The 27,637-nt window shown below is 46.4% G+C and overlaps 1 protein-coding gene across 2 annotated transcripts in view; it reads left to right on the top strand.

Annotated features, from left to right (window-relative positions):
* Positions 1 to 27,637, top strand: part of SCAI (suppressor of cancer cell invasion) — a 455,550-nt gene that overhangs the window by 404,871 nt on the left and 23,042 nt on the right. For both annotated transcript variants that reach the window (XM_063936887.1, XM_063936888.1), the window contains exon 14: positions 1,519 to 1,591. In XM_063936887.1, the coding sequence (XP_063792957.1) occupies positions 1,519 to 1,591 (73 nt within the window). The remainder of the gene's footprint in view (positions 1 to 1,518; positions 1,592 to 27,637) is intronic.

Raw genomic sequence — 27,637 nt, 5'->3', positions numbered from 1 at the left:
AGGAACTGCTTTAGGACATCCCCTATGTCTTTCCTTGTGGAGCCCAGTGTACCCCGCAGCAGAAAATGAGTTTTATGGTAAGAACTTACCTTTGTTAAAACTCTTTCTGCGAGGTACACTGGGCTCCGCAAGGCGCCCACCCTGACGCACTTAGCTTCTTTGGGTTGGTATGGCATTAGCCGCTGACACTTCTCTTGTCGTGAGAATGTGGTGTTTGTGGCTACTAATCGTTGTCGTCTCTTTTCCTGCTACTGCATTGGGCGGGTTAACTAAAAACTGAGCTCCTGTGCAGGGAGGCGGGGTTATAGAGGAGGCGGCGCTATGTATCTTGGGAACAGTCAAAGCTTTTGAGCCTGTTAGTGCCTCGGATCAAGATCCTACTCTACACCCCTATGTCTTGCCTTGTGGTGCCCAGTGTACCTCGCAGAAAGAGTTTTGACAAAGGTAAGTTCTTACCATAAAACTCGTTTTTGTAACATGGCATCATGACAGATTTTAAGACATTGTAAAACATTAATGAAAATGGTCTTAAAAGAGAAAAACTGTGTTGCCTATAGCAAAACTTAATATTTGTTTTATTGTCTTAAATGCACTAGAACAAATACTTAGGGGGTCATTCCGACCTGATCGCACGCTAGCTATTTTTTGCAGCGCTGCGAACAGGTCAAAACTCTGCAAAACTGTGCATGTGTATGCACCGCAATGCGCAGGCGCGTTGTACGGGTACAAAGTGGATCGGTGCTGGGCGATGGATTTAACAAAGAATCCATTCGCACAGCCGATAGCAAGAAGATTGACAGGAAAAAGGCAATTATGGGTGTCAACTGACCGTTTTCAGGGACTGGTTGGAAAAACGCAATTCCGTCAATTACGGGACCAGACAGGCTGAAGTGATCGCAGCGGCTGAATAAGTTCAGACCTACTCAGAAACTGCACAAAACTTTTTTTGTTTTGCTCAGCTGCACAAGAGTTCGCACACTTGCAAAGCGAAAATACACTCCCCCATAGACGGCGACTATCTGATCGCAGCGCTGCAAAAAAATAGCTAGCGTGCGATCAGGTTGGTATGACCCCCTTGATCCCTTTCTTTTTTGCAATCAGCACCACCTATAGTATCTCCTGATAGGGACAAATGAATACAATATGGAAACTGAAAGATCAGGTGTTACGGTGCATTAAGGATGTGATATAATATAGCAGAAGTGTGTTTGTTATCTTGTGTAATTATATTTTGAGATAAATACTTGTAGCTGAGTACAACTACTGGGCTGTTGGAGAGACCATTAAAGCTACAAGTACTGTATATACTGCTCATACATTACTTACACCTTATATACACAAAGGATTCCATGGCGACTAAAAGGTGCATTCAGATGCAGGCATTTTACCCATGCAATACTTGAAATGTGATATAATTTTACCAGATCTTTACTGTGATCTTTGTCTTTTGTATGACATGATATTCTGTGTATGTTTTTGTTCCATTCCAGCATAACTCTTTGTTGTTTGTTGTTGCAGAATTTCACCAATTTGTTTGGACAGCCCCTGGTGTGCCTGCTTTCCCCAACTGCATACCCAAAGGCTTTACAAGGTATAACTGACTTATAGGGGGAGATTCAAATGTTTGAAAAGTCAGTTGGGTGTCTGTTTTTTCCTATCTCATAGGAAAAAACAGGCACCCAACCGACTTTTCAAATATTTGAATTCCACCCATAGAATGTTCTCGAGTTTAATATAGTCATGTGCATTTGGGTAGTTCTCATCAGTGTTGCAAGCAGAATTTTTTTCTTAGTGGTACAATTAGTAAAAATGGGGTGGTCACGTGGCATGAGGGGGGAGTGGCTACATGACAATAGGGGCATGCCACATTATGCCACACACCGTAATGCCCCTTACACATTATGCCTGACACTGTAATGCTTATTACACATTATGCCACACACCGTAATGCCCATTACACATTATGCCACACACCGTAATGCCTATTACACATTATGCTACACACCGTAATGCCCATTACATATTATACCACACACCATAATGCCTATTACATATTATGCCCACACACAGTTATGCCACTGACACCATTTTATGCCCCACACACAAAAATGCCCCATACAAATTATGCCCCACAGTAAGGCTTCTATTAACTTGCTGCCAAGGGTTTCATGGCAAAAGATGCAGCCTTCTGCATCTTCTCCTGGCGGCACCAGCGTTCCCGGCACTTCTGGGTAACGCTATACATGCAGTGGCATAATTATACATTTTGTGCCCCCCACATGGCATTTTAGTGCTGCTTACACGCATAATGCCCCCCTGTAGTGCTGCTTACACACTATGCCCCCTGCTGTGCTGCTTACATGCATAATGCCCCACTAGTGTCGCTTACACACATAATGCCCCCTGCAATGCTGCTTACACACATAATGCCTCTAGTAGGACTTACCGCCCTACATGCTTGTTGCCAGAGGTTTCTTGCTCGTTGCCAGGGGTTGTATGCTCATTGCGGACAGGCACCCTGCGGCGCCGATGGTGGGCTGGTGGTACTGCGTACCACCACCATATTTCTTAATGGCACTCCGTACCACCCTACTTTTAGCACTGGTTCTCATAAAAATATATATTTTTTTTATTTCCACTTACCACCAGCTAGCAAACCTCACCATTTATTTTATTTATTTTTAAATCCGCTTCACTTCATTAAGTATATTGAATCAAGTAAATCTCTAATTAAATAGCTTTTTCCAAAAGGGGGATTCTTCTAGCAGGAAGCTGGGTAATGCTGGTCTAGCTAGCCAACTTTTACTTTATTCCCGCAGCACATAAAACTTCGGTTTGTATAATCTGAATTTTGGGGTGTTAATTTGTGAATTTTATAGTTTTCATTCGCTGTAAAGAGCAGGAAGTTTTTTGTGAACAAGTGTGTGTTCCTTCTCTTATTTCTTGTTCTGTGTATACAGTACAAGCCGTTCATTCCACTACAGATTTTACATATCCCAAACTAGGGAAAAATACACAAATTATTTCCTGTGTTTGTATCATTGTTATTACATTTTATTTATAATGTGCCACAAGTGTTTCACAGCGCCGTACATACGGCAGACATTAGAACAATACACAGAACTTAACATTACAGAAACATAAAAACAAAAATGGATCACAGGTAACAATAAGTACCATAGTGCATTGCATACTCACTTGCCGATGCTGGGAGCGACGACCATGCTGTATTCGGCAGCATGACCCTCGCTAGTGATGTCTTCCATCTGCCCTAGCCCGGGCTGATGGAGGATGTCGATGACGACACACTGGAGCACGCATCGCCACCAACATAGTGGTTACATGCTAGACAATGGAACCGATATGTTGGTCCAATCTGACGGATCAGATGACATACAGTCTAGTGTGTACCCAGCTCAAGGGATTGTGAATCTCTGAATCTATAGTTTGAGTAAATTGATATGCAGCCTGCCTATATTCTGTGTGTGACTGCATCTGTATCTGCATACGAACTGCTGCATTACAGTATTTTCCTGTAAATCACTGTAATGTATAATTATGTATGCAGATGCAGCCGCAGTTGCACACAAAATATAGGCATGATGTATATCATTTTAATCAGCATAGCAATGCGAATAAGATGCATTTTCAGCAAAAAAAAAAGATACATGACATTAGCAGAGTTTCACGGAAGCTGCTGGCTCACTCACATCAGGCATCTCACGGTGCATGGCGTATTGAGGCCAGATGTATAAGGACATAATTATCCTGCATTGTCCTGTTAACGTCCATCTTCCCCTCAACACTACGTTCCCTAACAGAAAATATGCTATACCATTACAGTGCAGTCATTCACTACACTTAATGTGCCACTGATCACACGTCTTAGATGTTCCCATCACCACAAGATGACTACATTAACAAATACATTTAAATACAGATACAAGTTGAACATCACAGAACGTTTAGCGTTAATGAACATACTTTTCTAAACAGTGGCTTGCACCTCATGATAACATCCAGCTGTGTCCTGTATGTTCTAATCCACATCTGTCTCATTTTTAAAACTACAAGTATATATTGTATATTATTTAGTAAAGAAAAAAACTGTATACAGATTGCACTTTGTAATCACAATTTGGACAGTGTTGTATCTCCTCTTGCTACATTTAATGTTTAAAGTGGATATCTGATATATAGGATTATGCACACTAATACCCCTTTCATACCTAAAACTGCGGGTCTCACCCGGGAATACGGTCCTGGGATCATACAGGGACATTCCCGGGTAAGACCCCTTGCATACTGCAGTCAGCAGCCCGGCATATTGCCGAGTTGCTGACGTCAGCGGTGACGCGGCGGGGGCGGTGCAAGAGATCACATGATCTCTAAGCGCCGCCTGCTATATAGAGAGTGAACGGGAGCCGGGGCACATTGACCCGGCTCCTGTTCACACTGACCAGGTTCCCGGGAAGATCCCGGGACCAACCCTGGAAGATAGCAGGGTTGAAATGCTGGGGCAGGAGTCCCGGGATTTTGACCCTGTACCCTTTCACACTGAGAAATTTCCCGGGTTGATGCGCGTTCATGTGCATTAACCCGGGAAATTTTGGCTGGTGTGAAAGGGGTATCATATGTACCATAATGTGCAGCACCGTTCATGATTAATGCTGCTATCATTCTTCTGTTAGGCGAGAATCTGCAAAATGGATTCTGTATCTATATACGAAGTGCTATGATGCAGTGGCTGTGGCTTTTTCCACGCCATGTTCCGTTGTGCTACGTATACCAGTCACACACAGCTATACAAGTGTTGCATATCACAGTAATCCGCACAGTCTCCTGGTACATCCTAATCGCATCACTTTGTGACTTAGATGCAATTTTCGGGTAAAAAGGCGAGAATTTGACGCCCAGTACTAGCAGAGTTGCATGGGACCTGGTGGCTCACTTATGTCAGACGCCTCACATCATGGCGTATTGTGGCTAGATGTATGAAGACACATCTAAGGTTATTTCTGTAAGATACTGTATCTCTCCAGATCAGTAGGAGTGAGTGCAGTAACATGGTCAGCCATTACCACTGCTGTATTACTTTAATGTACTATACCTAGGTTTGTTGAATATTTTATTACATTGGTTCTAAGTAAAAATAGCCTTGTGTGCTACCTAATGCAATACTTCTACAAATGCACTTGAGCTGACCACTTATTTGTATACCAGCTTCATATTCATCTAAATATAGGATAGGCACCCCTAGAGGAGTAATTGCTCTCCCACCACAAATAAATATCTGTGCACAAGCTATCAAATTAAGGGGGTGAAGTATTAAGCAGGTAACGAGTGGAGAAGTAGCCCATGTCTTTCTACCTGTTATTTTATAGAATGTCGTTGATAAATGCTACCTTGAAGCTGATTGGTTACTACGGGTAACTTGTCCATTTCTCCACTCTTTACGGGTTGGGGCTGCATTACCGGCGGCTGGAATCCCAGCGGTCAGCATCCCGACGCCGGGATCCCATCCGCAGAATGCCGGCAGGGGAAAGCGAATGGAATGAAGTCACGCTGCGAACTCTCAAGTTCTATTCCCACTCTATGGGTGTAGTGGACACCCACGAGTGGGAATAGTCCCTTCTAGTCGGTATGCTGCCTGTCAGTATTTTGATGCTTCGGGATGCAGGGGGCGTAATTGTGAGCGTCGGTCACATAACTACATCCCACTCTTTACACTGGTAAAGAGTTATTGTGTCATTGAACTCATATTCTATAGTCCCCTAGTAACTTTTATGTATCACTTTCACTGCCTGTCCCTGTGCTCATTTTTCTTCCTTTCTTTTACTTAACTATCTGATGAGCCACTTGTTCTACACATCTAATGGCTTCCTTAGCACTACACACCCCCTGCCGGTGTCAAAATATATTCTACTTTTATAGGAAGAATTCAAAGTACAGTATACTGTACATTGGCCCTCATTCCGAGTCGTTCGCTCGGTATTTTTCATCGCATCGCAGTGAAATTCCGCTTAGTGCGCATGCGCAATATTCGCACTGCGACTGCGCCAAGTATCTTTGCTATGAAGAAAGTATTTTTACTCACGGCTTTTTCATCGCTCCGGCGATCGTAATGTGATTGACAGGAAATGGGTGTTACTGGGCGGAAACACGGCGTTTTATGGGCGTGTGGCTGAAAACGCTACCGTTTCCGGAAAAAACGCAGGAGTGGCCGGAGAAACGGGGGAGTGGTTGGGCGAACGCTGGGTGTGTTTGTGACGTCAAACCAGGAACGACAAGCACTGAACTGATCGCACAGGCAGAGTAAGTCTGGAGCTACTCTAAAACTGCTAAGTAGTTTGTGATCGCAATATTGCGAATACATCGGTCGCAATTTTAAGATGCTAAGATACACTCCCAGTAGGCGGCGGCTTAGCGTGTGTAACTCTGCTAAATTCGCCTTGCGACCGATCAACTCGGAATGAGGGCCATTGTTCCCTATGTCTACTGTCCATCTACTAGTAGGCATAGGGAACTCACAGCTGTCCTTGATGGCTTCCTCAGGGCTGGTAAGCGGTGATGGGTTTTGTAATACTCTACAACAGCAGCTGGAGAGCTGAAGAGATGCACACTCTCAGCAACTCAGCACGTTGCCTGATGTTACATCCAAAGGAACGCATGTGTTATGATTCCAGTACTCCTGACCGGAGGAGATCTCATGGCAATGGCCAGAGTACTGGAAGGGAATGCTGGTTACGGAAGCTGGAAAGACTAGTTGCCCCTGGCGCCCTAACTCTATTGTCTCACCCGTGCTATCGGAAATCCCTTGCGAGACTATGGTTTCTTGAGCCCCTGGCAGCCACGTTTGAAAGGCGGATTATGTCTGCCCAACTCCGGTGCCCCCGGTCTTAGTGAGAGACAAAGGGAAATCCGAGGCAGGATGATGACAAGAGGACCTCTGACTGACAACAGGCCAGGGGCAACAAGCTAACTAACCAAACCAGAAGTATGCGCGGAAAAACCGCCAGATAAAAGGACAACCAAAATCCACTAGTCCGTTACTCCTACCCAGCACCGCTGGATACCAGAGTGGATCTGTGGGAGCGGAATCCTCCGCAAAAGCTCCGAAACACAAATAATAAATAATAAGTAATAAAGCGGCCAAGCCGCAACACACGGCTACGCCGTGACTCACGAACACCACTGGATGTTTAAAGGTGCTCAGTCAGGACTCCAGGAACAGATGACAACTTCCGAGTACAGGACAACTGAGGACAGGAACGACCGGGTACAGCAGGACTGGAAACACTCTCAGCAAACAGATACAGCATGCAGGAAGCTATTACCGGCGTCTGTGAGAAGCCCTGGGAGTGTACTTAACAGGGAGTCCTCCAATCAGCTGTTTAGAGGCTGATTGGACTAAATGCCGTGCAGCTGCCTTGCTGCACGGCCAGGAAACAGGTGCCCTTATTAATTTAAATGGACCCAGCAACGGGGAACGCGGTCCGCCAGTGGCGTCCCCGTTGCTAGGGACCGTGCGGCTCCGTGCGCCCGGCGTCTAGCGTTGCCAGGGAGCCGGCGGCTGTACGCGCACGGCGTCCCTGGTTGCTAGGCGCCGGGCCGCACCGACGAGCGGACCCCGGCGCCTAACAGTACCCCCCCCCCCCTTGAGGAGGGGTCAAGGAACCCCTAAAGCCAGGTTTCCGAGGAAATTCCCGAAAAAATGCCCTCTTGAGCCTCGGGGCATGGAGATCCTTATCCAGGACCCAAGACCTTTCCTCTGGACCATAGCCTTTCCAGTGCACCAGAAAATAAAGCCGACCCCGGGACAATTTGGAATCGAGAACCTTCTCCACCAAGAACTCCTGATGTCCCTGTACATCTACTGGTGATTTCCCCTGAGAGATCTTCCGAGGAAATCTACTGGAAGAAACGTATGGTTTCAACAGGGAGCAATGGAACGTATTTCCGATCCGGAGAGCTCTTGGTAAACGTAACCGGAAAGCAACTAGATTGATTTTTTTAATAATATGAAATGGTCCAATAAATTTGGGGCCCAATCTAGCTGAGGTTTGTCGAAGTCTAATGTTACGAGTCGACAACCATACCCTGTCTCCCACCTTAAAAGTGCAAGGACGCCGGAGCCTGTCAGAAAAATTTTTCTCTCGAAATGCCGCTCTTCTGAGAGCAAGGTGCACTTTTTTCCAAATGACTCTGAGATGAGAGGTTAAGGTTCGCGAGGAAACAGAAGAATGTTGAAAAAAAGAATTAGCTCTGGGGTGAAAACCAAAAACTGAAAAGAATGGAGACACATTAGTGGAGGAATGACAAGAATTGTTGTAAGCAAACTCCGCCAAAGGAAGAAACTCGGACCAATCATTCTGGAGTTTGGCTGAGTACAAACGCAAATACTGTTTTAATGATTGATTAACTCGCTCGGTCTGCCCGTTGGATTGGGGATGGTAGCCGGATGTTAAAGACAATTTCATCTTTAATGAGGCACAAAAAGACTTCCAGAATTGTGCAATGAATTGTGGACCCCGATCAGAAACAATATCAGTGGGCAACCCATGAAGTCTGAAAACATGGCGGAGAAACAAAACAACCAATCCCTGGGCAGATGGCAGTCGGGGAAGAGCAATGAAATGGGCCATCTTGCTAAAACGGTCCACTACCACCCATATGACTCGGAATCCGGCTGACAGAGGGAGGTCTACCACAAAATCCATGGAAATGTGAGACCATGGCCTGAGAGGAACATTTAAGGGCATAAGTTGCCCGATAGGCAAGGAACGGGGAACCTTATGCTGTGCACAGACCTGACAAGAAAAAACAAACTCCTTAATGTCTTTAGAAAGACCAGGCCACCATACTGAGCGGGAGACTAATTCCAAAGTCTTAGAGATCCCCGGATGCCCGGCAACTTTGCTATCATGAAACTCAGTCAAAACAGTAGCTCTCAAAAACTCAGGGACGTAAAGACGACCAGCAGGAGTATTTCCAGGAGCTTGATGTTGAAGCTGCTTTAACTGGGTAAATAAATCTTGTGTGAGGCCTGCCCAAATGACTGAAGACGGAAGTATGGGAGTAACAGGACTGTTATTATGAACTGGAAGAAAACTGCGTGACAGGGCATCCGCCTTGGTATTCTTGGAACCTGGCCTAAAAGTGATAATAAACTTGAAACGAGTAAAAAATAAAGCCCAACGAGCCTGCCGGGCATTCAGCCGCTTAGCTGATTCGATGTACTGAAGATTTTTGTGGTCAGTCAATACTGAAATGGTATGTGTTGCTCCCTCAAGCCAATGCCTCCACTCCTCGAAAGCCCATTTAATAGCCAGTAACTCCCGGTTACCAACATCGTAGTTGGATTCAGCGGATGAGAATTTCCTGGACATAAAGGCACAAGGATGTAGTTCCAGAGAGTCCGGATCCTTCTGAGATAGGATAGCCCCCACTCCAACCTCCGAGGCATCAACCTCAACAATGAAGGGCAATTCTGGGTTGGGATGTCTGAGGACTGGAGCTGAGACAAAAGCTTGTTTCAAGGCCTGAAAGGATAACTCAGCTTCACGTGACCAGTTGGTAGGATCCGCTCCCTTCTTAGTCAGTGCCACAATGGGAGCAACCAGGTTGGAAAAAGAATGAATAAATCTTCTATAATAATTCGCAAACCCTAAAAAGCACTGAATTGCTTTTAAGTTGGTGGGTTGCGCCCAACTAAGGATGGCTTGGAGCTTCTTAGGTTCCATACAGAATCCCCGAGGGGAAATAATGTACCCTAAAAAGGATACCTCCGTGACATGAAACTCACACTTCTCCAGCTTGGCATATAGATGATTTTCACGTAATTTTTGAAGAACCTGACGCACCTGGGTAACATGTTGTTCAATTGAATCAGAATAGATCAGGATGTCGTCTAAGTAAACGACCACAAATCTTCCTAGAAAATCACGGAGCACATCGTTAATGAGATCCTGGAAAACTGCCGCAGCGTTAGACAAGCCGAACGGCATCACCAGATACTCGTAGTGACCCGACTGAGTACTGAAAGCCGTCTTCCACTCATCTCCCGACTTGATTCGAATGAGGTTATACGCTCCCCTCAGGTCAATTTTAGAAAAAATCACAGCCGAACGCAGCTGATCAAAGAGGACAGAAATCAGCGGCAGAGGGTAAGTATTTTTAACTGAGATCTTATTCAGGGCTCTAAAGTCAATGCAAGGTCTGAGTGAGCCATCATTTTTCTCCACAAAGAAGAAGCCTGCACTTAAAGGGGATTTAGATGGCCTGATAAATCCTTTCCCTAGGCTCTCCTTAACATACTCATTCATGGCCGCAGTTTCTGGCCCGGATAATGCATATAACCTTCCCTTTGGCAATGTGGCACCAGGAATTAGCTCAATAGCACAATCATAAGGCCGATGGGGAGGCAGAATGTCCGCATTGCCCTTGGAAAACACATCAACAAAGTCCTGGTATTCCACGGGAATGAGTTCGGGAATGGCAGCAGCTATTCTGACGGGAAACGTAATACATTCCTTATTACAGATGGTACCCCATTGTGAAATCTCCCCCGACTGCCAATCAATGATGGGATTATGAAAGGCCAGCCAAGGGTGACCCAGAACCACTGGAACTGCTGGGCAATGGGTAAGGAAAAACTCGATCTTTTCGGAATGAAGAGCTCCTACCGTAAGTAGTACAGGGGGTGTACAGAGGGAAATAACCCCATTGGACAAGGGACTCCCATCTAAACCATGCATGGTGATACACCTACCCAAGGCTAACTGAGGAATACCTAAGGCCTTGGCCCACGTTAAGTCCATAAAGTTCCCTGCAGCTCCACTGTCAACAAAAGCCGACACCGAAGAACTGAGGCTGCCAAAGGAAACTTTAGCTGGGACTAAAAGGGAGTTATTCGAGGAGATAAGCTGCAGACCAAAGTGAACCCCCTCACAATTCACTTGGTCGAGGCGTTTTCCCGACTTGTTCGGACAATTACGGGCAAAATGTCCCTTACCCCCACAGTACAAACAAAGACCAGAGTTTTGCCTTCTGGCTCTTTCTTCTGGAGACAGCCGGGAGAGACCCATCTGCATGGGCTCCTCTACGTCCTCAGGAATGGAAAATACACATGGAGTAGACCTGACAGGTGCTCCTTTTTCAGCCCTCCGCTCTCTGAGACGACGATCAATCTTAATAGAAAGCTCCATGAGTTTATCGAGAGTCTCAGGAGCGGGATACTGAAGGAGACTGTCTTTTATAGACTCTGATAAGCCGAGGCGAAACTGACTGCGCAGGGCTGGGTCATTCCAGCCACAGTCGTTCGACCAACGGCAAAACTCTGTACAAAAAACCTCTGCAGGATTTCTACCCTGTCTGAGAGCGCGTAACTGACTCTCAGCGGATGCCTCTCTATCAGGGTCATCATACAAAAGCCCTAAAGACCCAAAAAAGGCGTCTACTGACAACAACGCCGGATCCTCTGCTTTTAAACCGAATGCCCAGGTCTGAGGATCCCGCTGGAGCAAAGAAATAATAATTCCGACCCGCTGAGATTCAGTACCTGAGGAGATCGGTCTTAAACGAAAATAAAGTTTACAGGATTCTTTAAAATTAAAAAACTCCTTCCTATCACCAGAAAAACGGTCAGGCAAGTGCATTTTTGGTTCAGGGACTACCCTCGGGGAAGTTCGTAAAAGATCTTCCTGCGACTTCACCCGAAGGGAAAGATCCTGAACCATCTGAGTAAGTTCTTGAATCTGGCTGACTAGGAGCTGACCAGGATTTGGCCCTAAACCTGTGGGATTCATGAGGCCGATAACTCTTACAAAACTGAATAAGTAAAAAATTAAACCCTGTTTAATTTTAAGTTTTGGTTTGGCCGGTAATAATGTTATGATTCCAGTACTCCTGACCGGAGGAGATCTCATGGCAATGGCCAGAGTACTGGAAGGGAATGCTGGTTACGGAAGCTGGAAAGACTAGTTGCCCCTGGCGCCCTAACTCTATTGTCTCACCCGTGCTATCGGAAATCCCTTGCGAGACTATGGTTTCTTGAGCCCCTGGCAGCCACGTTTGAAAGGCGGATTATGTCTGCCCAACTCTGGTGCCCCCCGGTCTTAGTGAGAGACAAAGGGAAATCCGAGGCAGGATGATGACAAGAGGACCTCTGACTGACAACAGGCCAGGGGCAACAAGCTAACTAACCAAACCAGAAGTATGCGCGGAAAAACCGCCAGATAAAAGGACAACCAAAATCCACTAGTCCGTTACTCCTACCCAGCACCGCTGGATACCAGAGTGGATCTGTGGGAGCGGAATCCTCCGCAAAAGCTCCGAAACACAAATAATAAATAATAAGTAATAAAGCGGCCAAGCCGCAACACACGGCTACGCCGTGACTCACGAACACCACTGGATGTTTAAAGGTGCTCAGTCAGGACTCCAGGAACAGATGACAACTTCCGAGTACAGGACAACTGAGGACAGGAACGACCGGGTACAGCAGGACTGGAAACACTCTCAGCAAACAGATACAGCATGCAGGAAGCTATTACCGGCGTCTGTGAGAAGCCCTGGGAGTGTACTTAACAGGGAGTCCTCCAATCAGCTGTTTAGAGGCTGATTGGACTAAATGCCGTGCAGCTGCCTTGCTGCACGGCCTGGAAACAGGTGCCCTTATTAATTTAAATGGACCCAGCAACGAGGAACGCGGTCCGCCAGTGGCGTCCCCGTTGCTAGGGTCCGTGCGGCTCCGTGCGCCCAGCGTCTAGCGTTGCCAGGGAGCCGGCGGCTGTACGCGCACGGCGTCCCTGGTTGCTAGGCGCCGGGCCGCACCGACGAGCGGACCCCGGCGCCTAACAGCATGTGAATTCACAGTTCCGTGTATGTGCCAATCGGGAACTATGTATACTTCTAAGAAGTCAGTTCCTGGCCTCCTTCAGCTTTCTGGTACCTCTGTGACTACTGAACTCTAAAAGATCAGCATGTTAAATAAAGCGAGATTTGGACTGGCCTATTTCCAAACACACTGAGAGTGCCAGTAATGTCAGAAAGTGCCAGTAACGTATTTAGGGGTATATGCAATTGCGGGCGAATTGCGTCAATTTTTCGTCCGTTTTTTAATTCGACACAATTCAACCGTCGAATTCCGGCAGGTGGGTGCCGGAATTCGACATATTCAATAAAAAACGGATTCGACAGTCCCGCTTTCGAAAAACGGGCGATTTGACGGATTTTGATCCGATTTTTAAAAATGGTCAAAAAACGGTAAAAAACCCGAAAAAAATTGCGTGGGGTCCCCCCTCCTAAACATAACCAGCCTCGGGCTCTTTGAGCCGGTCCTGGTTGCCAAAATATGGGGGGGGAAATGACAGGGGATCCCCGTATTTTAACAACCAGCACCGGGCTCTGGTCCTGGTGCAAAAAATACGGGGGACAAAAAGAGTAGGGGTCCCCCGTATTTTTTGTACCAGCACTGGGCTCCACTAGCTAGACAGATAATGCCACAGCCGGGGGTCACTCTTATACAGCGCCCTGCTGCCGTGGCATTAAATACCCAACTAGTCACCCCTGGCCGGGGTACCCTGGAGGAGTGGGGACCCCTTCAATCAAGGGGCCCCCCCCCCTCAGCCACCCAAGTGCCAGGGGTGAAGCCCGAGGCTGTCCCCCCATCCAAGGGTTGCGGATGGGGGGCTGATAGCCTTGTTGAAAATGTAAGAATATTGTTTTTTGCAGAAGAACTACAAGTCCCAGCATGCGGGGGGGAAACGGGCCCGCTGGTACCTGTAGTTCTACTGCAAAAAAAATACCCAAATAAAAACAGGACACACACACACACACCGTGAAAGTATAACTTTATTACATGCCGACACACACTTGCCTATGTTGACACGCCGACTCTGGCCTCGTCTCCAATGTCGACATCCGGGGTACCTGAAAATAAAATTATACTCACCTGATCCAGTGTCCAGTTCTTTTATTATAATCCACGTACTTGGCAAAACAAAAAAACGCATTTAACCGAACCAGACGGACTGAAAGGGGTCCCATGTTTACACATGGGACCCCTTTCCCCTCTTCTTGCAGAGATCCCCCGGCCCGAGGCTGGTTATGCTTAGAAGGGGGGACCCCACGCATTTTTTTTTCTGAATATATAAATTATCTATAAATAATACTTGTGCCTCCTAAATAGACAAACCAAGTACCTAATCCCTTCTAATATAAATAGATAGAAACATAGAATTTGACGGCAGATAAGAACCACTTGGCCCATCTAGTCTGCCCCTTTTTTATTTTATCCTTTAGGCAATCTCAACCCTTTTTTAACCTTAATTCTTTGTAAGGATATTCATATGCCTGTCCCAAGCATGTTTAAATTGCCCTACAGTCTTAGCCTCTACCACCTCTGATGGGAGGCTATTCCACTTATCCACTACCCTTTCTGTGAAGTAATTTTTCCTTAAATTTCCCCTGAACCTCCCCCCCTCCAGTCTCAATGTATGCCCTCGAGTTCTAATACTTCTTTTCCTTTGAAGAATGTTTCCCTCCTGAACTTTGTTAAGACCCTTGATATATTTGAAAGTTTCTATCATGTCCCCCCTTTCCCTTCTCTCCTCCAAACTATACATGTTAAGATCTTTTAGCCTTTCCGGGTAAGTTTTGTGATGTAGGCCATGCACCATTTTAGTTGCCCTTCTTTGTACACTCTCTAATGTATTTATATCCTTCTGGAGATAGGGTCTCCAGAACTGGACACAGTATTCCAGATGGGGCCGTACCAATGACCTATACAGTGGCATTATCACTTCTTTTTTCCTGCTACTGATTCCTCTCCCTATGCAACCAAGCATCTGACTTGCCTTTCTCATTGCTTTGTTGCATTGCTTTCCTGCCTTCAAGTCACTTGAAATAGTGACTCCTAAATCTCTTTCCTCCTCAGTAGTTTCCATTATAGTACCCTTGATACTATACTTAGCCTTTGGGTTTTTGAGACCCAAGTGCATTATTTTGCATTTTTTAGCATTAAACTGTAGTTGCCACGTTCTTGACCATTTCTCAAGCCTACCTAGGTCATTAATCATTTGTTTGACCCCTCCCGGTGTGTCTACCCTGTTGCATATCTTTGTATCATCTGCAAAAAGGCATACTTTCCCTTTAATACCATTTGCAATGTCACCAACAAAGATATTAAAGAGAACTGGACCAAGTACAGATCCCTGGGGTACTCCACTGGTAACATTTCCCTCCATAGATTGCACTCCATTAACTACGACTGTCTGTTTCCTATCCTGCAACCAGGTTCTTATCCATTTAACTGATTTATAATCCACCCCCAGGCTTTCAAGTTTATTTAGCAGTCTGCGATGTGGGACAGTGTCAAATGCCTTACTAAAGTCTAGATATGCTACATCTACAGCTCCCCCTTGATCTATTATTTTCATCACAGAGTCAAAAAAGTCAATAAGATTTGTTTGTCATGATCTCCCACCAGTAAATCCATGCTGTTTTGGATCCTGTAAGTTGTTTGATTTAAGATATTCCACTACTCTTTCTTTTAATAGTTTTCCCATTACTTTCCCTACTACTGATGCAAGGCTTACTGGTCTGTAGTTACTTGCTTCTTCCTTGCTTCCACTTTTGTGCAGTGGAACTACATTTGCTCTTTTCCAGTCCTCTGGAATAGCACCTGTATTTAGTGACTGGTTAAATAATTCTGTTAAAGGTGTAACCAGCACATATTTTAGCTCTTTGAGTATCCTTGGGTGTATCCCATCTGGTCCCATTGATTTATCAACTCTTAGTTTTGAAAGTTCTGTTAGGACCTTCTCCTCTGTAAATGTATTTTCATCTACCTTATTTTAATGAATGTCCTTGCAACTTAACTGTGGCCCCATCCCTTCTTCTGTAGTAAATACTGAGCAAAAATAATTATTTAGGTGATCTGCTATTGCCTTGTCTCCCTCCACCAAATGCCCACTCTCTGTCTTAAGTCTTATTATTCCTCCATTTGATTTTCTCCTTTCACTTATATACTTAAAAAAAGTTTTGCCCCCTTTATCTACTGACTGGGACATTTTCTCCTCAGCTTCTGCCTTTGCACGTCTGATCACTTTCTTAGCATCCTTCCGTCTGTCCAGATACACCTCTTTGTCGTTATTATTTTGAGTCTGTTTGTATTTCCTAAAAGCCATCTTTTTTGCTTTCACACTAGTTGATACTTCTTTTGTGAACCACACTGGCTTCCTTTTCCTGGTGCTTTTCCTACCCATTTTGATACAAAGGTCTGTTGCACTTAGCATTGCACTTTTCAGTTTTTTCCACCTCTCCTGCACTCCTTCCAAGTTCCTCCAGTCTGCCAATTAATCACTTAAACATCTCCCCATTTTTGCAAAGTCAGCATTTCTAAAATCCAACACCTTTGTTTTTGTGTGACAGGAGTTGGATCCTGTCTTTATACTAAACCATACTGCTTGATGATCACTGGATCCCAGGTGCTCACCCACATATATATCAAATATCCTATCACCATTTGTAAGAATTAGATCTAATATTGAGTCTTTGCGAGTGGGCTCCCTCACCAATTGCTTGAGAGATGCTCCCTGTAAGGAATGTAAAAATTTGCCACTTGTAGCTGAACTTGCAAAAGACCCCTCCCAATTTACATCAGGTAAATTAAAGTCTCCCATGATTATGACTTCTCCCTTAAAAGCCATTTTAGAGATGTCCAACAATAGGTTCCTGTCCAAATCCTGCCCCTGGCCTGGTGGTCTATAGATCACCCCAATGCGAATAATGTCCTTCTTCCCAGTTTCTATGGTGACCCAAAGGGCCTCAGTTTTGGCTTCAATATTTTGTATTAAAGTAGCATTTATGCTTTTTTTCACATACATTGCTACCCCTCCTCCTATTCTTTCTATTCTATCTTTCCTAAATAAATTGTATCCTGGTATAGCTAAGTCCCAGTCATGATTCTCATTGCACCAAGACTCTGTAATTGCCACAAAATCCAGGTTATCCCTTGTCATTATTGCAATTAGCTCTGGAATTTTGTCTCCTAAGCTCCTAGCATTTGCACACATAGCTTTAAGAATTTTGTCTGTGCATTTATGCTATAACCAATAAAAAAAACACAAAAAAAAACATGTTTTTAAATTTTTTTATTAGATTCCGCCAGCAAAGTGTGGCGGATTGAAAATGACGAATTTACTGTCTAAAAGCACTGTTGTCGAATTTACAATCTTCAACTGAATATACTTTTGTCGAATTGCCGCATTTGTACCATTGCAGAAATGTCGAATTTGACAAATGTCGAATTTCAAAAAGTCGAATTTGTAAAGTCCGTTTTTTTGACGAAAGTACTGAATTGCATTGTCAAATTTTTTTTATTGGCGAAAATGTCCCATTTTTCGACATTTTCGGGAATTCGACCGCAATTGCATATACCTTAATCTTTTTCTTTTTTTTTTTATGCATTGCTCTCAGAAGGAAAAGATGAATATACTGGTTTATCCGCTCAGTGAAATCGTTTGTACAAAGGGAGATATTAATTGGTTTCATAAGGACATCTCATGTATGCCGATGTTTAAGTATGTAAGTGACATCAAGCTTGTACTAAAGGCAGTGAAAAAAGAGCACATCGGGCATAATTCAGACCTGATCGCAGCAGCAAAATTTTTCACTAATGGCAAAACCATGTGCACTGCAGGTGGGGGTAGATATAACATGTGCAGAGAAATTTAGATTTGGGTGGGATATTTTTTTTCTGGCTGCTTAATTTATACACTGCAATTTAGATTTCAGTTTGAATACACCCCACCCAAATCTAACTCTCTCTGCACATGCACCTGCACTGCACATGGGAGGTCATTCCGAGTTGTTCGCTCGGTAAATTTTTTCGCATCGCAGCGATTTTCCGCTTAGTGCGCATGCGCAATGTCCGCACTGCGACTGCGCCAAGTAAATTTGCTATGCAGTTAGGAATTTTACTCACGTTTTTTTCTTCGTTCTGGTGATCGTAATGTGATTGACAGGAAGTGGGTGTTTCTGGGCGGAAACAGGCCGTTTTATGGGTGTGTGGGAAAAAACGCTACCGTTTCTGGGAAAAACGCGGGAGTGGCTGGAGAAACGGAGGAGTGTCTGGGCGAACGCTGGGTGTGTTTGTGACGTCAAACCAGGAACGACAAGCACTGAACTGATCGCAGATGCCGAGTAAGTCTCCAGTTACTCAGAAACTGCACAGAGATGTCTTATCGCAATATTGCAAATCTTTCGTTCGCAATTTTAATAAGCTAAGATTCACTCCCAGTAGGCGGCGGCTTAGCGTGTGCAAAGCTGCTAAAAGCAGCTTGCGAGCGAACAACTCGGAATGACCCCCATGGTTTTGCCCATTAGAGAACAATTTTGCTGTTGCGATCACGTCTGGTAAAATACACATGCTTTAGGTCACAAAGACTCCCTTGCAGACATAATAGTCTAAAAGCAGAGGGTTTAATGTAAGTGTAATATAGACCACATAAAACCAAATCAGAGATTGTTCTAGTGCAGGCCTGGCCAACCTATGGCCCTGCAGCTATTGTGCAACTACACATCCCAGCATGCCCTGCCACAGCTTTAGCATGCCCTAATAGCAAACAGTGGCAGAGCATGCCGGGACTTGTAGTTTCACAACAACTGCTGAGCCATAGGTTGCCAAGCATCATTTCTCAACCTGGGATATAGTTACCCACAGGTGGGTTCTTGCTGTAACATTCAGATATAAGCAGAATAATGGCAGTGGGGTGGGGCAGGTTTTGGCGGTCATCAATGGCAGAGACGCATGTTTTCTTGATGCTTTGAGCAGAACCTCCGTTATCCCACTAGCCTAGCTAGCATATCAGCCGAGACAGTCGCCACCTATTTCTCTATCGTCCTAGTGGATGCTGGGGTTCCTGAAAGGACCATGGGGAATAGCGGCTCCGCAGGAGACAGGGCACAAAAAGTAAAGCTTTAGGATCAGGTGGTGTGCACTGGCTCCTCCCCCTATGACCCTCCTCCAAGCCTCAGTTAGATTTTTGTGCCCGGCCGAGAAGGGTGCAATCTAGGTGGCTCTCCTAAAGAGCTGCTTAGAAAAGTTTAGCTTAGGTTTTTTATTTTACAGTGAGTCCTGCTGGCAACAGGATCACTGCAACGAGGGACTTAGGGGAGAAGAAGTGAACTCACCTGCGTGCAGGATGGATTGGCTTCTTTGGCTACTGGACATTAGCTCCAGAGGGACGATCACAGGTACAGCCTGGATGGTCACCGGAGCCTCGCCGCCGGCCCCCTTGCAGATGCTGAAAAGAGAAGAAGGTCCAGAATCGGCGGCAGAAGACTCCTCAGTCTTCTTAAGGTAGCGCACAGCACTGCAGCTGTGCGCCATTGCTCTCAGCACACTTCACACGGCAGTCACTGAGGGTGCAGGGCGCTGGGAGGGGGGCGCCCTGGGAGGCAATGTAAACCTATTTTTTGGCAAAAAATACCTCACATATAGCCTCCGGGGGCTATATGGAGATATTTAACCCCTGCCAGAATCCGTTGAAGAGCGGGAGACGAGCCCGCCGAAAAAGGGGCGGGGCCTATCTCCTCAGCACACAGCGCCATTTTCCCTCACAGAAAGGCTGGAGGGAAGGCTCCCAGGCTCTCCCCTGCACTGCACTACAGAAACAGGGTTAAAACAGAGAGGGGGGGCACTAATTTGGCGTTAGAAATATATAAAAAGATGCTATAAGGGAAAACACTTATATAAGGTTGTCCCTATATAATTATAGCGTTTTTTGGTGTGTGCTGGCAAACTCTCCCTCTGTCTCTCCAAAGGGCTAGTGGGTCCTGTCCTCTATCAGAGCATTCCCTGTGTGTGTGCTGTGTGTCGGTACGTGTGTGTCGACATGTATGAGGACGATGTTGGTGAGGAGGCGGAGCAATTGCCTGTAATGGTGATGTCACTCTCTAGGGAGTCGACACCGGAATGGATGGCTTATTTAGGGAATTACGTGATAATGTCAACACGCTGCAAGGTCGGCTGACGACATGAGACGGCCGACAAACAATTAGTACCGGTCCAGACGTCTCAAAAACACCGTCAGGGGTTTTAAAACGCCCGTTTACCTTAGTCGGTCGACACAGACACGGACACTGAATCCAGTGTCGACGGTGAATAAACAAACGTATTCCTTATTAGGGCCACACGTTAAGGGCAATGAAGGAGGTGTTACATATTTCTGATACTACAAGTACCACAAAAGAGGGTATTATGTGGGATGTGAAAAAACTACCTGTAGTTTTTCCTGAATCAGATAAATTAAATGAAGTGTGTGATGATGCGTGGGTTCCCCCCGATAGAAAATTATTGGCGGTATACCCTTTCCCGCCAGAAGTTAGGGCGCGTTGGGAAACACCCCTCAGGGTGGATAAGGCGCTCACACGCTTATCAAAACAAGTGGCGGTACCGTCTATAGATAGGGCCGTCCTCAAGGAGCCAGCTGACAGGAGGCTGGAAAATATCATATAAAAGTATATACACACATACTGGTGTTATACTGCGACCAGCGATCGCCTCAGCCTGGATGTGCAGAGCTGGGGTGGCTTGGTCGGATTCCCTGACTAAAAATATTGATACCCTTGACAGGGACAGTATTTTATTGACTATAGAGCATTTAAAGGATGCATTTCTATATATGCGAGATGCACAGAGGGATATTTGCACTCTGGCATCAAGAGTAAGTGCGATGTCCATATCTGCCAGAAGATGTTTATGGACACGACAGTGGTCAGGTGATGCAGATTCCAAACGGCACAAAGGTGTATTGCCGTATAAAGGAAGAGGAGTTATTTGGGGTCGGTCCATCGGACCTGGTGGCCACGGCAACTGCTGGAAAATCCACAGTTTTTACCCTAAGTCACATCTCTGCAGAAAAAGACACCGTCTTTTCAGCCTCAGTCCTTTCGTCCCTATAAGAGTCATATTTGCCCAGGGATAGAGGAAAGGGAAGAAGACTGCAGCAGGCAGCCCATTCCCAGGAACAGAAGCCTTCCACCGCTTCTGCCAAGCTCTCAGCATGACGCTGGGACCGTACAGGACCCCTGGATCCTACAAGTAGTATCCCAGGGGTACAGATTGGAATGTCGAAACGTTTCCCCCTCGCAGGCTCCTGAAGTCTGCTTTACCAAGGTATCCCTCCGACAAGGAGGCAGTATGGGAAAAAATTCACAAGCTGTAATCCCAGCAGGTGATAATCAAATTACCCCTCCTACAACAAGGAAAGGGGTATTATTCCACACTATATTGTGGTACTGAAGCCAGAAGGCTAGGTGAGACCTATTCTAAATCTAAAAAAATTTGAACACTTACAAAGGTTCAAATCAAGACGGAGTCACTCAGAGCAGTGATAACGAACCAGGAAGAAGGGGACTATATAGTGTCCCGGGACATCAGGGATGCTTACCTCCATGTCCAAAATTTGCCCTTCTCACTAAGGGTACCTCAGGTTCGTGGTATAGAACTGTCACTGTCAGTTTCAGACGCTGCCGTTTGGATTGTCCACGGCACCCCGGGTCTTTACCAAGGTAATGGCCGAAATGATGATTCTTCTTCGAAGAAAAGGCGTCTTAATTACCCCTTACTTGGACGATCTCCTGATAAGGGCAAAGTCCAGGGAACAGTTGGAGGTCGGAGTAGCACTATCTCGGATACTGCTACAACAGCACGGATGGATTCTAAATATTCCAAAATCGCAGCTGATCCTGACGACACGTCTGCTGTGCCTAGGGATGATTCTGGACACAGTCCAGAAAAAGGTGTTTCTCCCGGAAGAGAAAGCCAGGGAGTTATCCGAGCTAGTCAAGAACCTCCTAAAACCAGGAAAAGTGTCAGTGCATCATTGCACAAGGGTCCTGGTAAAAATGGTGGCTTCCTACGAAGCAATTCCATTCGGCAGATTTCACGCAAGAACTTTTCAGTGGGATCTGCTGGACAAATGGTCCGGATCGCATCTTCAGATGCATCAGCGGATAACCCTATATCCAAGGACAAGGGTGTCTCTCCTGTGGTGGTTACAGAGTGCTCATCTTCTAGAGGGCCGCAGATTCGGCATTCAGGATTGGATGCTGGTGACCACGGAGGCCAGCCCGAGAGGCTGGGGAGCAGTCACACAAGGAAAAAATTTCCAGGGAGTGTGATCAAGTCTGGAGACTTTTCTCCACATAAATATACTGGAGCTAAGGGTAAATTTATAATGCTCTAAGCTTAGCAAGACCTCTGCTTCAAGGTCAGCCGGTATTGATCCAGTGGGAAAAACATCACGGCAGTCGCCCACGTAAACAGACAGGGCGGCACAAGAAGCAGGAGGGCAATGGCAAAAACTGCAAGGACTTTTCGCTGGGCGGAAAATCATGTGATAGCACTGTCAGCAGTGTTTCATTCCGGGAGTGGAAACTGGGAAGCAGACTTCCTCAGCAGGCACGACCTCCACCCGGGAGAGTGGAAACTTCATCGGGAAGTTTTTCCACATGATTGTGAACCGTTGGGAAATACCAAAGGTGGACATGATGGCGTCCCGTCTGAACAAAAAACGGGACAGGTATTGCGCCAGGTCAAGAGACCCTCAGGCAATAGCTGTGGACGTTCTGGTAACACCGTGGGTGTACCAGTCGGTGTATGTGTTCCCTCCTCTGCTTCTCATACCTAAGGTACTGAGAATTATAAGACGTAGAGGAGTAAGAACTATACTCATGGCTCCGGATTGGCCAAGAAGGACTTGGTACCCGGAACTTCAAGAGATGCTCACAGAGGACTTATGGCCTCTGCCGCTAAGAAGGGACTTGCTTCAGCAAGTACCATGTCTGTTCCAAGACTTACCGCAGCTGCGTTTGACGGCATGGCGGTGGAACGCCGGATCCTAAGGGAAAAAGGCATTCCGGAAGAGGTCATTCCTACCCTGGTCAAAGCCAGGAAGGAGGTGACCGCACAACATTATCACCACATGTGGCGAACATATGTTGCGTGGTGTGAGGCCAGGAAGGCCCCACGAAGAAATTTCAACTCGGTCGATTCCTGCATTTCCTGCAAACAGGAGTGTCTATGGGCCTCAAATTGGGGCCCATTAAGGTTCAAATTTCGGCCCTGTCGATTTTCTTCCAGAAAGAATTGGCTTCAGTTCCTGAAGTCCAGAAGTTTGTCAAGGGAGTATTGCATATACAACCCCCTTTTGTGCCTCCAGTGGCACTGTGGGATCTCAACGTAGTTCTGGGATTCCTCAAATCACATTGGTTTAAAACCAGTCAAATCTGTGGATTTGAAGCATCTCACATGAAAAGTGACCGTGCTCTTGGCCCTGGCCTGGGCCAGGCGAGTGTCAAATTGGTGGGTTTTTTTCTCAAAAAAGCCCATATCTGTTTGTCCATTCGGACAGGGCAGAGCTGCGGACTCGTCCCCAGTTCTCTCCCTAAGGTGGTGTCAGTGTTTCACCTGAACCAGCTTATTGTGGTGCCTTGCGCCTACTAGGGACTTGGAGGACTCCAAGTTGCTGGATGTTGTCAGGGCCCTGAAAGTATAGGTTCCAGGACGGCTGGAGTCAGGAAAACTGACTTGCTGTTATCCTGTATGCACCCAACAAACTGGGTGCTCTTGCTTCTAAGCAGACTATTGCTAGTTGGATGTGTAATACAATTCAGCTTGCACATTCTGTGGCAGGCCTGCCACAGCCAAAATATGTAAATGCCCATTCCACAAGGAAGGTGGGCTCTTCTTGGGCGGCTGCCCGAGGGGTCTCGGCTTTACAACTTTGCCGAGCGGCTATTTAGTCAGGGGCAAACACGTTTGTAAAATCCTACAAATTTGATACCCTGGCTAAGGAGGACCTGGAGTTCTCTCATTCGGTGCTGCAGAGTCATCCGCACTCTCCCGCCCGTTTGGGAGCTTTGGTATAATCCCCATGGTCCTTTCAGGAACCCCAGCATCCACTAGGACGATAGAGAAAATAAGAATTTACTTACCGATAATTCTATTTCTCGGAGTCCGTAGTGGATGCTGGGCGCCCATCCCAAGTGCGGATTATCTGCATTACTTGTACATAGTTACAAAAATCGGGTTATTATTGTTGTGAGCCATCTTTTCAGAGGCTCCGCTGTTATCATACTGTTAACTGGGTTCAGATCACAGGTTGTACAGTGTGATTGGTGTGGCTGGTATGAGTCTTACCCGGGATTCAAAATCCTTCCTTATTGTGTACGCTCGTCCGGGCACAGTATCCTAACTGAGGCTTGGAGGAGGGTCATAGGGGGAGGAGCCAGTGCACACCACCTGATCCTAAAGCTTTACTTTTTGTGCCCTGTCTCCTGCGGAGCCGCTATTCCCCATGGTCCTTTCTGGAACCCCAGCATCCACTACGGACTCCGAGAAATAGAATTATCGGTAAGTAAATTCTTATTTTTTCCTATATTTCTCTATTGACCACGAGTCCATAGGCAAGCAATGTCCTAGGCATATCTACCGCATACATCACAGTACGACCCTGATAACAGACAGGAAGGGAGGTAAGATGATTACCGGTGCTTCCTATATAAAAGAGGTTCAATGAAATTGAGCTTCTGACACAGCATCCCTAATATCAGATAGTGTGTATGTTAATATATGATTTCCCTGTATCTAGCTGATAAAATATGAAACTCGTAAAAATAAATACTGTATATGGAAGTCCTCAGATTTTGTATCCCTGTCATTATTGAACATAATAATAATAATAATAATTTTATTTATATAGCACTTTTTCTCCAGTAGTACTCAAGGCGCTTTACAGATACATAGCATAATATAGTACAGAAAATAAAGAAGTACTGAACAGCTTTTCATAAAATACAGAAGCATGAAGATACTAAAGGGACATTATGGAAATGTTTGAGAAAACAGGAAAGTCTTGAGTCTACTTTTGAATGATTCTGTAGTTGGGTCCTCTTGCACTGTGCGGGGAAGTGAGTTCCATAGAGTCGGAGCTGCATGACTAAAAGCTCGACCCCCAGATGAGTTACAGGAGAGTTTAGGTACTGCTAAAAGTCCTTCATCTATAGATTGCAGTAATCGAGTGGGGCAGTATGGGATACTGCTCCACTGCACACTAATATAACTTTTAAAATGATTACGTTACCATACAGTATGTGGACTATATATTTTCTCTTACGTCCTAGAGGATGCTGGGGACTCCAAAAGGACCATGGGGTATAGACGGGATCCGCAGGAGCTTGGGCACACTGAAAAGACTTTAACTGGGTGTGAACTGGCTCCTCCCTCTATGCCCCTCCTCCAGACCTCAGTTAGACTTTGTGCCCAGGACTGACTGGACACTCACTAGGGGAGCTCTCCTGAGTTTCTCTAGAAAAGACTTTTGTTAGGTTTTTTATTTTCAGGGAGACCTGCTGGCTACAGGCTCCCTGCAGCGAGGGAGTGAGGGGAGAGAAGTCAGACCTACTTCTACTTAGTTCAAGGGCTCTGCTTCTTAGGCTACTGGACACCATTAGCTCCAGAGGGTTCGATCACTTGGTGCGCCCAGCTGCTTGTTCCCGGAGCCGCGCCGTCACCCCCCTCACAGAAGCCAGAAGAAAGAAGCCGGGTGAGTATGCAGAAGGCAGAAGACTTCAGTGACGGCAGAAGACTTCAGTAATGAGGTACAGCGCAGCGGTAGCGCTGCGCTCCATGCTTCCACACACTTCACCAACGGCACTCACAGGGTGCAGGGCGCTGGGGGGGAGCGCCCTGGGCAGCAGTTACTGAGGTCTGGGAAGCTGGCAGAAGGCTTTTTGGTGCCTCGGCACCGTTTTTCATATCCCCGCCAGCATTTTCATTTTTCAAATTTTAGCGGGCTGAAGCGTGCCGGGAAGCGGCGGGGCTTAGCCGCACAGCTCACCAGCGCCATTTTCCCTCATCCACGCCACTGCATGAGACGCTGGCCCGGGACCTCCAAGCTCCACTACAAGTAACGGGGAGCTAATTGGGGGGGGGGGGCACAGTTTTTTGGTGCATAATTACTGTCCTTATTAGCAGCGCTGTCTACATATATTCTTTGGTGGGATATATGGGCGCTGTGGTGTGAGCTGGCATACTCCCTCTGTGTTTCTCTATCCAGGCTTCCTTGTGGACCTGTCCCCTAGCGGAGGCATTGTGTGTGTCGGTGTGTCGATACTCCGTGTCGGCATGTCTGAGGCTGAATGTTATTCCCCGGAGGAGGTTGCTGGGGGAGCAGATGTGGGTCTGGAAATGGCTCTGTCGGCGCAGCCGACACCTGATTTACTCACAATGTTAAGTACGCTTAATACAAATGTGGCCTCTTTGTATAAAAGGTTAGATAAATTGGAGTCTCAGACACAGGTGTGGAGGAAATCCATGGAGGATGCTTTGTCTCAGGTGCAGACCCCATCGGGTTCGCAAAAGCGGCCGTTTACCCAAGTGGTAGATACGGATACCGACACGGATTCTGATTCCGAGGTCGACTGAGGCTGCTTTACTGAGGCTGCTTTACACCCGTGGTTAGTTAAGAGTATTCAGTACATGATTGTGGCTATAAAAGATGTTTTACATATTTCTGACGAACCTGCGGTGCAGGAAACAAGGATTTGTTTGTTCAAAGGGAAAAAACCTGAGGTGAAGTTTCCCCCCTCTCATGAAATGAATACTCTTTGTGAAAAGTCTTGGGGGTCGCCGGACAAGAGGTGGCAGATTCCCAAGAGAATTTACATGGCGTATCCTTTCCCCTCTGATGACAGGGAAAAATGGGAGTCGTCTCCAAATGTTGACAAGGCTCTATCTCATTTGTCTAAGAAGGTGGCGCTTCCGTCTCCTGACACGGCAGCTCTCAAGGATCCGGCAGATCGCAAGCTGGAGACATCTCTGAAGTCCATTTTCGCTAATACGGGTGCATTGCTCAGACCTGCTGTGGCGTCGGTATGGGTGAGTAGTGCTATTGCTAAATGGGCTGAGAATTTAGCTGCTGATATGGATACCCTTGATAAAGATAATGTTCTTTTGACTCTTGGTTATATCAAGGACGCTGCAGATTACCTGAGGGATGCTGCGAGGGATGTTGGTCTCTTGGGATCAAGAGCCAATGCCATGGCGATCTCGGCCAGGAGGGCGCTGTGGATCCATCAATGGAATGCTGATGCCGACTCCAAGAGAGCTATGGAAGCTCTCCCCTTCAAAGGTAATGTCTTGTTTGGTGACGGCTTGGCTGACCTGATGTCTACCGCGACTGCGGGTAAGTCGTCTTTTCTTCCTTATGTTCCCACACAACAGAAAAAGGCACCACATCAGCAGATGCAGTCCTTTCATCCAAATAAATACAAGCGTGGAAAAGGTTCGTCCTTCCTCGCTTCAAAGGGTAGAGGAAGGGGAAGGAAGTCGCCTGCAGTGTCAGGCGCCCAGGACCAAAAGTCCTCCCCCGCCTCTACCAAGTCCACCGCATGACGCTGGGGCTTCCCTGGGGATGACCAGACCGGTGGGGGGCCGTCTGCGGATCTTCAGTCAGGTCTGGATTCAATCAGGCCTGGATCCTAGGGTCCCAGAGATAGTATCTCAGGGATACAAGCTGGAGTTTGAGGAGGTGCCCCCTCACCGGTTTTTCATTTCGGCCTTACC

The sequence above is a fragment of the Pseudophryne corroboree genome, chromosome 8 (assembly GCF_028390025.1).
Source record: "Pseudophryne corroboree isolate aPseCor3 chromosome 8, aPseCor3.hap2, whole genome shotgun sequence".
In the NCBI taxonomy this organism is placed as follows: domain Eukaryota; kingdom Metazoa; phylum Chordata; class Amphibia; order Anura; family Myobatrachidae; genus Pseudophryne; species Pseudophryne corroboree.
This window is presented reverse-complemented; position numbering and strand designations above follow the sequence as displayed.